General features: G+C 42.8%; 1 protein-coding gene across 1 annotated transcript in view; it reads left to right on the top strand.

Moving 5' to 3' along the window:
- LOC126470633 (cAMP-specific 3',5'-cyclic phosphodiesterase-like) overlaps positions 1 to 14,514 on the top strand; it is a 929,897-nt gene that overhangs the window by 105,091 nt on the left and 810,292 nt on the right. The window contains exon 2 of the mRNA XM_050098609.1: positions 10,647 to 10,829. Coding sequence (XP_049954566.1) covers positions 10,647 to 10,829 — 183 coding nt within the window. The remainder of the gene's footprint in view (positions 1 to 10,646; positions 10,830 to 14,514) is intronic.

Genomic DNA, 14,514 nt, shown 5'->3' with positions numbered 1-14,514 from the left:
CCTGGAGTGGGTGTTTACGTCATGTATATATCCTCACAGCTACTGATGTTCAAAACTTCGTGTGCCTGAAGATCGTTTGTGACAATCCAAACTGGTACCGTAGCAATAACGAAGCACAACATGTGATGATGGCGGCTCATAGTGGCGACAGAGTAGGCTTATTTATAGCAGAACATCAAATCCAGTAACTTAGAGGAACAAACGTAAAAAAATGTATTTCGTTGTATCGCTACTGCTCAGTGGTAACTGAAGCATTTTAATTGAAATTCAGAGTCACAGTAAATGACTATCGCTCTTCCACCCAACAGTTGCAACAGTGTGTTCCTCCAGCACAGACACAGCAAGCTTCTGAAGGTAATACGCTATTGCAAATTACACGTACATCTACATTTATACTCCGCAAGCCACCCAACGGTGTGTGGCGGAGGTCCCCCCCTACAAAACGTCACTGCCTTTAATGGGGACTGGGAAACAAACTGTAGAAAAGGGAGAATTTTTTCTCTAACGGTAGTAATAATGACGACGTCGACGACGACGATACATAACAATGCTACACCTAATTACTCGTACAATCCTTCTGCTGCATAGTGTGGATAAGAGGAAAGGCATCATCGCGCTACAGCAAATTGTTATTCCACTTAAGAGTATGGCTTATATGCTCCACACAAGAAAAACTGCCGCCTCAGATTTGCACTGTGTGTGTCAACGTCATGGTAGTAACGAGGAGTATATAAGCACACATCCGCAGAGTATAGTAAAAGTGTTGCGAGACAGACCAAAGAAACATTCTGGAGTCACTAATTGTCCACTTGAGCGATGCCCAGTGCAGCCGACGAGTCGTGTAAGTTAGTTTGATGAATGCGTGACGCGCGAATGACGGAGTGGGCATCTGCTGGAATAACTCTGCTGTGCATCGTCATCAGGGATGTGTTAACCACAGTAACAGCTGCTCCTCGCTGTCGAGCCTGTGGAAGGAACCAGTCGTCGAACGCAGATCGTGCGCCCACTTCCTTTCACCATCATCCTCACAGGGTGGGAAATAAGTAAATACTCTTCTAATATGGTTTAGGGTCTTCTTTAGCATCCAAATCATCGGAAATGCTGTTGGATATACATACATACATACATACAATTCATGAATGATCACCAATGGGATCGGTAACTAGTTCAAATCAAATGGCTCTGAGCACTATGGGACTTAACGTCTGAGGTCATCAGTCCCCCAGAACTTAGAACCACTTAAACCTAACTAACCTAAGGACATTACACACATCCATGCCCGAGGCAGGGTTCGAACCTGCGACCGCAGAGGTCGCGCGGTTTCAGACTGAAGCGCCTAGAACCGCTCGGCCACACCGGCCGGCTCGGCAACTAGTTCTTAATATTTTCTTCAATACTGCCTATATTGGCTCCATAATATTTAAATCCGATGTCTGTGTAGAACACATCATAAGTATAATTTCATTTCCCAGCCTCTCTTGGACGTGTACAACCACATGAATGATAGAATCATCATACTGAAAAATGTAATCATCTACATGGAACATTGTCTCCACCATTAACGGAACATGTTTATCAAAAATCTTGTAGAATGTCTTCATAGACAGATTGTTCCCCATTCCTTGTGACCATAGGATACTCAGAAAACTACAATTTAGGCTACTATTACAGAACTTCCGCAATGTTCCACCGTTGGAAGTAGACAGTCTAGATTTTGCACACACCCTAATGTTCCCCATTCGTGACCAGGTCTTGCAATGGGTAAAAGGAGCGCATTAAAAGTTTCTGGAGATTAATACTTACCATTTTGTTCTCGCTGCAGCACTGTATTACAATATTTGGCAAGAGTAGCCTTTAACCTAATGTGGCGTTCATTCAGATCCCTTTTTTTTGTTAATGCTGTCTTCTCTAGACTCAAGTTACCCGTAGTACTTGGCATCACGTTATAAGCCGCATTATTATAAATAACGCTCTTCTGTCGTTATGCGTAAGTTAATTTTCTCTTCCGCTGTTGTGATTAGCAGATCAACTTTACCCTTAAACTCACTCTGCTGTCTTGACACTAGATGCAGTAGGTCACAATGATCACACATACACTATCCGCTGAAAACTCTTGCAGACATATTTACAGTGCATTGCTGGTAAGTCAGGAAACAAGGTCAAGGAATGAGATGTTATTACCAGAATGTTCATATTTAGTCCGTGCCCCCAGCAGTTGTACTGACAGTTCCTCGTTAAGACCATGTACTCATCAATCTCTACACACTAAAGAACTACGGCCTCCTTGAAGCACACCACACATATAGTCGGTTTGCAGATAAACCTACCATTCTAGTCAGAAGGAAGAAAGGAAGATTGGGTTTAACGTCTCGTCGACATTGAGGTCATCAGAGACGGAGCACAAGCTCGGATTGCGGCAAGGATGGGGGGAGGAAATCGGCCGTGCCCTTTCGAAGGCCGGCCAGTGTGGCCGTGCGGTTAAAGGCGCTTCAGTCTGGAACCGCGTGGCCGCTACGGTCGCAGGTTCGAATCCTGCCTCGGGCATGGATGTGTGTGATGTCCTTAGGTTAGTTAGGTTTAAGTAGTTCTAAGTTCTAGGGGACTGATGACCACAGTAGTTAAGTCCCACAGTGCTCAGAGCCATTTGAACCATTTTTGAACCCTTTCGAAGGAACCATCCCGGCATTTGCTTGAAACGATTTAGAGAAATCACTAAAACCTAAATCTGGATGGTTGGACGCTGATTTGAACCGTCGTCCTCCCGAATACGAATCTAGTGGGCTAACCACTGTGCCATCTCGCTTAAATTCCGGTAAGTCCTTTTCTTCTCTCTCATCATTTTAGACTTTCATTGCCTACTTAATGAAGTGGCGATGTGGCACGGGTGTTATGTTACGCGCAGTAAATTTTACATGTAGACTAATTATTTGTAAATCAATGTTCGCTTAACATTAACGCATTTGCATCACTCCTCATTTCCAGTTGCCTGTCAGCAGTGAGAAAATTAATATTTTCATTTTATCCATTATGTTTGAACTGACTTATTGTGGTATAACAGATGAATGTGCACATGAATTCCGCATTTGGTGGAACATTGTTTCATTTTAAACAACGAAAAACGCAATTCATACCCTGCTTTTGCATTTAAGTTTTCGTAATTACTTTGCTTTGTCGACAACAGACGCTTCAGTGCGAAGAAAAGACGCTCTAGCGTGCTGTAATGGCGTAATTTATATTTTCTTTCCACTGAAAAAATTTTTGTCCACCATGATAAACATTTCTCGTTATTTACGTATCCTCTATTTTGTTAACTAATCAGAAGCATGTGGAGTAGCCAGAAATTGTGTAAATTGTTAAATCTTCTGAGGATCGTGATGGAAGCTCGCTAACTATTAGCCTTTATATTACACGCAGACCAGAATGATGTCTGTCAGGAGTGTTGTTGTTCGACGCGTTTGACAAATGGCTTCCAGAGAACGGAATAAAGCGCTGGAATCGCGCCGTCACGATTATATAAGGACGCGCGGAAGGTCGACTGCACGGAGTGAAGATTGGACCATTACAGCTAGCGATAAATTACTGCGGTGATGCTGCGTGATGGCAAGTCGCGATCGCGTGATCGGGCTAGCGCAGTGCAGCGCCGTTCGCTGTCGGCGGAAGGCAGGGCCGTCTCGTCACGGTAGATGCGCGTGGCCTCGCACATCCCACTCACCGTGAATCATCCGGGACGTCAGGCACACTTCCTCTTATCATCCGTGAACTTTTTTGTTTTCCGTGTTTCGTTCCGCTTCCCGTAAAACACGATGAAACTAACCTTTCACAAGAGGGAGACGTGATGCCTAGTATTCATATTTTAGCCTACGTTTGTTGGGTTCAAAAATGGTTCAAATGGTTCTGAGCACTATGGGACTTAATATCTGAGGTCATCAGTTCCCTAGACTTAGAACTACTTAAACCTAACTAACCTAAGGACGTCACACACGTCCATGCCCGAGGCAGGATTCGAACCTGCGACCGTAGCAGCAGCGCGGTTCCGGATTGGAGCGCCTAGAACCGCTTGGTCACAACGGCCGGCCACGTTGTTGGTTATCAGATTACTTTATACACTGTTTTCGTCGTTACAGTATATGAGACAGAATGTGAAAATCGGCTATACGTTACATGCACAAGTGAGCGATCTTTTGTAATTTACCGAGAGTCCCTAACTGGTTCATTAACACTGTCTAACCATGTCTACTGAGTTCGGTACATAGCTAATATCCATGTTAAATGGCAAATAAAGTATAGTGCTTCAGTAAGTATTTCCTCAACACATTACGACCTGTGTTACATCATTTTCAGGTGGTCAGTAGATAGTTACTGAAGTGTAAGAGATGCTGAGTTGATGTCTTTTGTGCTAAATTTCGCTATTTCTTCTAACTTCTCACTACAAATATAACAACAGATAGTTAACGCTGTGTATGAGTATTGGTTATCCTGTATTTAGGCAAACAGAAAACACTGTCAAGTTCATACTCACAAAAATACATTTTATTAATCAAAAGCCCCCCTCAGATTCGTTTTTCTTCACATCACAGAATGCCTTCAGAGGTGCATTTTAATTCTGCAGATTTCCCCGTACACAGGAAGATTTCAGTGAGGCTTGAGAAATCACAACTTGCTCAAGAACTTTACTGATATGCAATCCATATTGATTTCGTATTTATTCTTGCAACGATCAATTCATCTCAGTGCGCAAATGAGCAGAGGGCAACTTACACACACGGGAGGAATAGTTTCCCCCTTTTCATTCTCTTAAATTAGTTACGTACGTTATTGTCAGCACCACATGACCAACATCGTCCGCAGCCGGCCGAAGTGGCCGTGCGGTTCTAGGCGCTGCAGTCTGGAACCGCGAGACCGCTACGGTCGCAGCTTCGAATCCTGCCTTGGGCATGGATGTGTGTGATGTCTTTAGGTTAGTTAGGTTTAAGTAGTTCTAAGTTCTAGGGGACTAATGACCTAAACAATAAAGTTGAGTCCCATAGTGCTCAGACCCATTTGAACCAACATCGTCCGCTGTCCCCCAGCAAAACTTTCCTTCTTCAAATGGCTCTGAGCACTATGGGACTTAACTTCTAAGGTCATCAGTCACCTAGAACTGTGAACTAATTAAACCTAACTAACCTAAGGACATCACACACATCCATGCCCGAGGCAGGATTCGAACCTGCGACCTTAGCGGTCGCTCGGCTCCAGACTGTAGCGCCTAGAACCGCACGGCCACTCCGGCCGGCCTTTCCTTGTTACCTAACAACGACAGATTGTGCACCACTATAGATGGATCCCTTATCAAAATTCTAGCTTAGAATTATGTTTCGTCACTTTGAGATTAGTGCCTCCCTTTGGAGACAGTACAAGCACGGAGAAATTAGTGTGTAATAAATATTCATAACAAATAGTCTTCACGGGTTTGCCGCCGGATCACGTTGTGCAAATTCCACAATATTTCCTCAGAGCAACTGTCCGACATCTTCAAGTGGTTCAACCTTGCTGGTGTCTAGGTACGACTGACGGTATCCGCACATCGACGCCACGTTTCTAGAACACGTGCGCGAAGAAAACGCAGGCACGGAAATCGCGCATGCGCAGTGAGTTGCAGATAGGTGGTGCCATATTCAAACTCCCTCTGCCGAAAATCGCAGAGCGGTTCTCCTGCACGTGCACTGTACGCTGGGTTTGCAAACAGTGCGACCAGACGTTACTCACCAACGGCTGTACTAGACCAATGTTATGACGGGCCTGTTATCGAAGAATCTTGATTTTCGCGTCGTGATTTAATAGCAGCCAATGCAGGGTCCCACGCTGTGCTCAATTCAAATCCCGCATCCTTGTTGATGAGATTATCGGCTGTACGGATATGCATTGCTTCCCAGAAAGATGATGCCGGGGATAAAACTTCCGTCTTTTCATAAATCATCCGATGTCCCGTATTCAGACAGTGTTCCGCAATTGACGACTATTGCGGTTGACGAAGGCGTGTATGACGCTGATGTTCATCGCAGCGTTCTTGTACTGTGCGGCATATCTGGCCTATATATGCTGCCCCACATTGATCTTTTCGATCTACTCCAAGCGCTTTAACGGTGAGACAGTCCTCAGAGGCTAACTACTAATGTAGTAACCAATACTGCCGACTGCTTTCTAGTCATTGTCATCTACGCTTTATCAAAATATGAAGGCGGCTGACACCCCGAACACACAGTTGCAATCTGTCCAGCCAGACTCGTAAATAAAATTGTTTTAGTGATCAATATAAGTTCACGTACCCCTCTGTGGTGTTGCGCAGATTCACACAGCTGAAATATTTCACATTTTCTTTAATATTATCCGTTGGGGCTTGCTGTACGTATAATCATGAGCTTGATTAGTTTTCAGTGATGTATGAAGCGTTGCATTTCCTCAGTAGTGAAGCCAGTAAGCGCATTTGAGTGGATATTCTCAAGATCGAATGACTGATACAGATTGTAATCGTAAGAGGTTTTCACAGATTCCATCCAGTATGTAATGGTTTACGCGAAGAAGCTAATAGTGAAACGTTTTTATAACCACTGTTACGTTAATTCTCTGTCTTTAATATTAGAACAAATGAAACATAATAATCTTATCTTTCAACCATTAGAGACAGCTCGCTTTGCTAAGTAAAAGCATAAATTTCTTGTGTAGTTAGTTATTAATCAGATTCATAACCGAATCCAAGATTTTGAAACTTCGGTATCAAACATTGTGATCTGTAAAACAAGCTCATACTGTTTGCTGCGATTGTTGTTGATAATCACGTGGCCTGAGAACTGTGTTAATACTATTCTTGAACGCAGTACCCATCGACGGACCCGAAAGATTTACTTACCAACTAGTATTAGAATTCGATAGTATCCGAGTAAAGAACTGTACGGAGTATTGCCCGATCGGACAATGAATAAATGGCATACATTACGTTGAAGCATTATGAAGGTGCTGAGAACGTGATCACTGCTTTCAGCTTTTATGACTTTGAATCCTGCAAAGTTACTCCATATTACTGAAATGCTAGATTCTGGTGCGTTAGATTTCTGGATGGTTGCTTGGGGACTTAATTATGACCGTGAACATGCTTTTTGTACTTCGTCACGTAGAGAACGGTGCGGCTAGCGAATGTGCTGCGGTGAAGTGTGGAAACACTCAAGGTCGATTGTGACTCAGCCCTTGTAAGTCTTGCTTTACACGCAAATTGTTTGACTTGGGGCGGTAGACAGCATGTCGTGTCTTTCTCGCCACATTAATCGAGAATGTACCTCCACACCTTTCCGAAGTGTATATGCCGCACTTCGATGACATAGGTGAAATTCACTAGAGCACGAAACAGAACGTGTGACCGGTTGGTTACTACAGTCAACAGCAGAAGTTTCCATTGTTAAGACAGTTTAAAAGTTCCTAATTCCTTAACGGAAGGCAAGATGCAGTTGTTGAACAAACGAAACAGAACTTAAGAACTGACACACTTAAAAGTAACAATTCCTGAAAGACTATTGCGTACAAGAACGATACTCTAAATGTGCAGTTTCTAAATGTATGAAAGACGTTCGCCGTTATATCGCTGTTTCGTTCTATAATAATGCAGTTCTCTAAAGAAAGTTTAGCTAATTTTCTCACGAGAATTTTAAAACAACTCTTCCTAAATAAATTATTGTAAATAGACTTGTAAATTGTCTTGAGCAATATATTTACGCTGCCTGCCGAGGTGAGTGAATCTTGAGGAAACTATTTCGCACTCGTATTTCCCTGTTCTATATTCATTTTTAATAGAAATAAGTGAAATACAAATTCTAAATCATAGGAGGAAGTTGGAGCAGAACCAATTAACTGTCTTTGGAATGCGTAACGTCTGTAGAAAACGAAGTACGAACGTTATCTAAAAAATACACACACAGAGTGATTAGTATTAGACATTAACGTATAAATGACGCGTCTCGGACAAAAGAAATTATTTCAGCTAAGCGTAGTCTCCAACTTCTGATGCGGAAAATACAGAACTCGATAGTTACGTATGTGAAAATTCTGATCTTGCACAGTCATCTAGCTGGAAGCAGTAAGCAACAGTCGTAAAGGCATCAGATTTTCATATCCGCGTGTCAGTCGAATGAGCTTATCTTCGATATTACTCTAAAGACGAAAGCAGTTACTTTTCTACTGTCTGTGGTTCGGTAGTGTAGTGACAAATTAGTAATCCACAGTATGGAGTTTGATCTATAATTAACCCTAAATTGCACATACGAGACGACTTCCAACGTTAGCAGCAGCTTAAGTATGCCTGTAGTGCCATTGGAGTTCTACTTATATTTCGACACAGAATAGTGTGTCTTATTCGTAACACAGGAGGCGTGTTGTTTCGTAGCTCTGAAAAAGTGAAACAGGCGCCGCCTCTTGTAAGATGGTATTTAGTGAATCACTGCCTTGTTCAAACCAATTTCCCAGTTGTTGATTGCCGTACATAAATTTCAACATTTCGTGGGACTGTAAAGTTTTCAAGAACACCAAGTTGATGGTGAAGGCGTAGCTGAGTTTATGCTTGTAATTTGTGTCAGTATAATTTAATGTACGCCAGAAAGCCACGGACATGAAAGTCAAGAAATACACGAATGACTGCTTGTGAATATATTAGTGAAAAAGAAGTTGAGGACTTATGTTGGTGCTAATGGTGATAATTTGTTGCCGTAACGGGTGTGCCTTACATTTTGACGTTTCTTGTGATTTGTTAACACCATATGGGACATTGATGTAATTTCGTTTACACTTAGTGCTACTTCCACCGTTTCGTTAATATAAAAAGCCCCTAATTTGTCTCGAGGAGGAGGCTTGGATCAAGCAAGGAGAATATTTCTCGACCAGGCACGGAGCACAGCGTAAATGTCAGTGGTTTTTTTTAAATACTGCACAACAATGTGAGCTAGATTTGCGGGATCTTTTTGTTTGTACAACAATTTACAGTAGTCGCGCTGTGTTTCGTTCAAACGGATAAACTGTAAAGCAGTGCCGTCAAGAAGTAATTTATCCGAAGTTGAAGACTTAACAGAACTTCGTTCATTTGTTTCCAACAGTTAACAACTAGCTGGATGGGTTCAAGTGTGACAGTACTTTTTTTCTGGAGATGATCCACGTAAGGGATTTCCAAAAATTGTAAGCGCATATGAAACTATATGACACTTTTATAGTATGATTCTGGACGATCAAAATAAAGACGGACGAAACAGCTGACGCCAAATTACTGTTCCGTTTAGAAACGTATTGAGAATGTCCTTGTTAACATGTGCCTCTTACGAAAGAACAGTTGTATATTAACCGCAAAAACATAGAGGGTTTTATCAGTAATCGTGACCTCCGACACTATGAAAGCAGTCATTCGCCGAAGGAGGATATTTTCCCAGGGATTAGCATACTACTTCTACACATACACCCTCGTTGAAAAACAGGTGTATACTCCAACCAGAAGAAACAGAATATTGTCGACAAACTTAATCGAAATTTCCGTTTAGTCATCACTTTGGAACTTAATTTTAAATGTGACAATGGAGCAGAAAAGAATCTGACATTTTGAAGAGATGGAACTTTTGCCTGTGACATTTTTTCCGTGCGGTGAGGAAATGTCGCCCCCCTTTGGCAGAAAATGTCAGTCTCTACAAGCATGAAAGAGAGCTACACGGCGAAGTTTATAAATACTAACAGCTAATTTCGGTTGGTAAGATTTTCTGCGTATGCTCCGAAAGGAGTTCCATTATTTCATTATTGTACAGAAGATAAACCTGCGGCAGAGTGTCCGTGTAGGAACAATGATCATTCATTGCTGTCGTATGCTAACAAACCGCTTTAGGATTTCTTAGCATCAGTTTAACATCAGCTACGCTTAAAATACAACAGTTGTGGTAAAGATGTTTTAAACCATTTCTTCTCTCTGCAGGCTGTAAGAAATCATCGCTAGCACTATCCAAAGAGTAATCGCTGCAGTATAAAACGGATCTCGTAACTGTTTACGCCCGGATTCAAATCTCAACCCTGTCACTGCCATCTACGTTTCCTGTTCTGATTGCCTGGACTTGTTCTCGAACAATCCCTTCACAAATTCCTGACACTATCTGTGTCACAGCTATTTTATTCCAAGCCCGCAATGGCATTTTTGTCTACATTACGTTAAGAGATATCTGGAACATTACGCACACAATTGACACGGTTGTTAAGTGGTAAGCTAGTGCTGACTGAGATCACAGTTCGATTCTCCGTGGTCATATCGAACTACTATTGAAAAGGGGGGGGGGGGGGGGGGGGGGATGTCCGTCAGTGCGGTCCATTCAGCCGTGTGAGGCTAAGTTAGAAATTCTCGAGTGCTTCCGTAGATAAGCAGTGAAACTGACTCTCAAACCGCCGAATTATGACTTGGTTCTCCAATGATTTCCTTCAGTACTCGAGGTAACTCCGAAGAAATTACCGGCTGTGCTCCAATATTAAACTCCAACAAAACCGATTTCCATAAAAAAAACTGAAGCTGAATTCATTAGATTTCCTTGAACGGGTACTTTACCTTTAATCTGAGACAGAGAGAATGTGCAGTGACACAGTGCTTCTCGGTGTTTCAGCTTTGACGTGGAAAATGGCGCTAGCCCGGGTCGCAGTCCGCTGGATGGCGCAGCATCGCCTTCAGCCGGGCTGGTACTGCAGAACTTGCCACAGCGCAGAGAGTCCTTCCTCTATCGCTCTGATTCCGACTTCGAGATGTCACCAAAGTCCATGTCCAGGAACTCATCCATCGCCAGCGAAAGGTAAGTCGCTTCTTCCTTCCTCTGTCTGCCGTCCATCTTCTGTGTCACTAATCTGAATGTTGGATACTCTGTGTGTGTGTGTGTGTGTGTGTGTGTGTGTGTGTGTGTGTGTGTGTGTGTGTGTGTGTGTGTACAAATTTAAATTTTAAGAGTACACTGAAATACCTTTAGGTATCTCCCAAACATCCTCTCTAAATCAGTTATTGGTGAGCATATTTCCAATGCCGTGTTTCCATGAGTATGCGGTTTCACGATGGTTGATCTGAAAGTTCGTGTCTGTGTAAAGTCTGAAACAAAACTTGGGAGAACCGCTGCAGAAGCGCACCGGATGTTGAAGCAAGCTGCTGGAGACAACTTTTTAGACGAGCGACAGGACCGGTACAAGCTTTCCAAAAATGGGCGAAAATAAGCAGTTGATTGCGAACGTTCGTTCAGGAAAACATTCAATAAGTGAGGAATATAATTCTCCAAGATCATAGGCAGACCATCCGAGACCTCTGCAACACCTCGGGAGTAAGCAGTGGTACATGTGAAAGTATTGTATAAGGAGGAATGTACATAAGGAGGATTGCGGCGAAGTTTGTGCCGAGACTGCTTAAAGATAATCAAAAGGAATATCGCCTGGAAGTCTACAGGGAACTTTAACAACTGCATCAAAACGCCCCTCACTTCCTTTCAAATGATGTCACTGGCGACGAAGTTTGAGTTGATAGCTATGACCCTAAAAATAATCAGCAATTGTCGCACTTGAAGAGCCCTTCGCTTCGGCCAAGAGAGCTTGACAAGTCAAGAGCAACATTAAATCGTTATTGAACTGCTTATATTGATAGGATCGTTCGTAACTAGTATATTCCCCCTGCTCAGACGATCACTAAAAAGTTCTGTCATGGTATTGTGAGACGGTTGAGGGAGGTTACGAGGAGTAAATGTATGCGGAAGAGGCGTAGGTATCATTGGGTATTCCACCATGACAATGCACGACCGCATACCGATTACATCGGACAAGAATTTTTGACTAAGAACAACAAGGTAGTTGTTTCACCGTCGTCGTACTCGCCGGATTTAGCTTCTTGTGACTTCCTCCTCCTCTCAAAGATGCAAATGAAGTTTAACTAACGAAGACTGATACAGTAAAGGAGATTCAAGTGTAATCGCAGAGGGTACTAAACATTCTAACAAAGACACGGCAAATTTCTGTTGCCATCTTCAAAAAAATGGCTCTGAGCACTATGGGACTTAACATCTGAGGCCATCAGTCCCCTAGAGCTTAGAACTACTTAAACCTAACTAACCTAAGGACACCACACACATCCATGCCCGAGGCAGGATTCGAACCTGCGACCGTAGTGGTCGCGCGGTTCCAGAATGTAGCTGAAATGTTGGACTTAGTACCTCCATTCCTAAGGGGACTACTTTGATGGTAATGGTGTACAATAAGGTCTGGGTAAGATGAAATAACTTGTATTAATATACTCCTGGAACCTTCAGATGTCTCCTCGTAAATTTCGCTCTTGTGTAGTGAAACAACATACTTTGCATACCGTGATGTCGATGTTTGGTGGCCGCATCCATCTTTAGCGACGTGACAGCCCACGGGAAACGTCCGACGGCACTGTTACTGGTCCAGTATGAGATAGCTACATTTCAGTATGTTTAACTGTTAGCGGTGGTGCTCGAGGACTTGTTAGACGGTGTCTAATGGGTTCGTTGGGTCGTTCCCGGTGTATGAAGTGCGCGTTATTGTCCAGATGACGGAGTTCATATCAGAAAGACTAACCTAGTGGGCTGGAAAGCACTCACTTGGAAAACAGTCGTAGGGTAAAACATCAGTACTTGAATATGTCCGCCGGCCGGAGTGGCCGAGCGTTTCTAGGCGCTACAGTCTGGAACCGCGAGACCGCTACGGACGCAGGTTCGAATCCTGCCTCGGGCATGGATGTGTGTGATGTCCTTAGGTTAGTTAGGTTTAAGTAGTTCTAAGTTGTAGGGGACTGATGACCTCAGCAGTTAAGTCCCATAGTGCTCAGAGCCATTTTTGATTATGTCCGTGTTGACTTTGAAACGACGCAACTTTTATGTACAAATGTTAAAGAAGCCTTAGGTTAAGCGAAGGATGGTGGCATGAATGAACGAATAATGTGTGGAGCAGAGACATTCTTTCTGTAATGGGCAGCTTGAAGCGTTACGGTACATCTGACAAAGAGCCATTTAATGAGCTCATTTGGAAAGAACAAATTCAGATAACTGTGTTCACCCGAGATCCCAGTTTACCTGTATTAAAGTACAACTACTCACAGAGGTCCAGTTTGGGCCGTAATTATTGTACGGCAGCAAACCCTCGTACATATTCTAATGCAATTCTGACATCGTCAGCGCAGGGGTGATCTGTAATATTATGAGCACTGAATATATTCTCAACTGCGATAATTTTTAAAATCATGTATTCATATAGATGGCCGGTTACGGCAAATTTCTGTTGCCATCTTCAAAAAAATGGCTCTGAGCGCTATGGGACTTAACATCTGAGGTCATCAGTCCCCTAGAGCTTAGAACTACTTAAACCTAACTAACCTAAGAACACCACACACATCCATGCCCGAGGCAGGATTCGAACCTGCGACCGTAGTGGTCGCGCGGTTCCAGACTGAAGCGCCTAGAACCGCTCGGCCATGCCATCTTCAGATCTATGTTTACGACATTACACAATCTCCTCCATCAGTACAGTAAGTGCTGCTATACAAGGCATGTCCATGTCAGTACGTCAGTTTTAAAATAGCAGCTATGTACACACACATTATTGCGCCGATTACAATTGTTCAAATTCATCACCACTTTACTTTTGTAAGCACTTTAGACTAACTGTTATTTTAAAACTGACATGCCGACTTATAGAGTAGTTCACGATACCAACATGGGCATACGCTGTATAGCACTACTTACTGTACTGATGTAAACATAGATCCGAAGATGGCAATAAAGATTTGTCGTAACCAATCAGCTGTATGAATAAATGACTTTAGCGATCTTGGTAGTTACGAATTTATTCAGTGTTCATATCCTAAAGCGTTAATGCGGGATCAATTTGCGCTGGAAAAAATTAGTTCCGATTTTCGCCATCAAGTGCAAATCTGCCGCTGTGAACACAAGGAAGACGTATATAAATATTTCAAATATTTCCATATGTAATGGATTAGGAACGGGACTTGGGCAGAAAAGGTCAAACGAGTCAGGAAGGCATAATGTTGATCATATTATTAATGGCCTTTTATACAACTTGCTCCGTATTAACACTGGAAATACTTCAGCCGTAAAACGACGTGATGGACAGCGTCAGATTTGCTCGTGGTGGCCAGAATTGAAGTTTGTGTTGGGGAGGACACTTAGCTTAGGTATTTCATGCAGCAATATTGACCATCGTACAGCAGTGGTGTAATGGTTAGCATTTCTGGATAGCAAGTAAGAAGACACGGGTTCGAGTCCCGGCCGCAGCACAAATTTTAATTCATTTCGTCTGCTTCGATCATTCGCCAAATAGTTTTGCTGGCATACGATAATTACATGCCACATTGGATCCCCGTTAGGAACTGCATTTTAATTATAACCACCCGGTACGATGCACGAATAAGCACACTGGACAAAAAAAATGAGTCACCCTCAGGAGACATCATGCTAATACCTTGCAACA

This window comes from Schistocerca serialis, chromosome 3 (genome assembly GCF_023864345.2).
Source record: "Schistocerca serialis cubense isolate TAMUIC-IGC-003099 chromosome 3, iqSchSeri2.2, whole genome shotgun sequence".
NCBI lineage: Eukaryota > Metazoa > Arthropoda > Insecta > Orthoptera > Acrididae > Schistocerca > Schistocerca serialis.
This window is presented reverse-complemented; position numbering and strand designations above follow the sequence as displayed.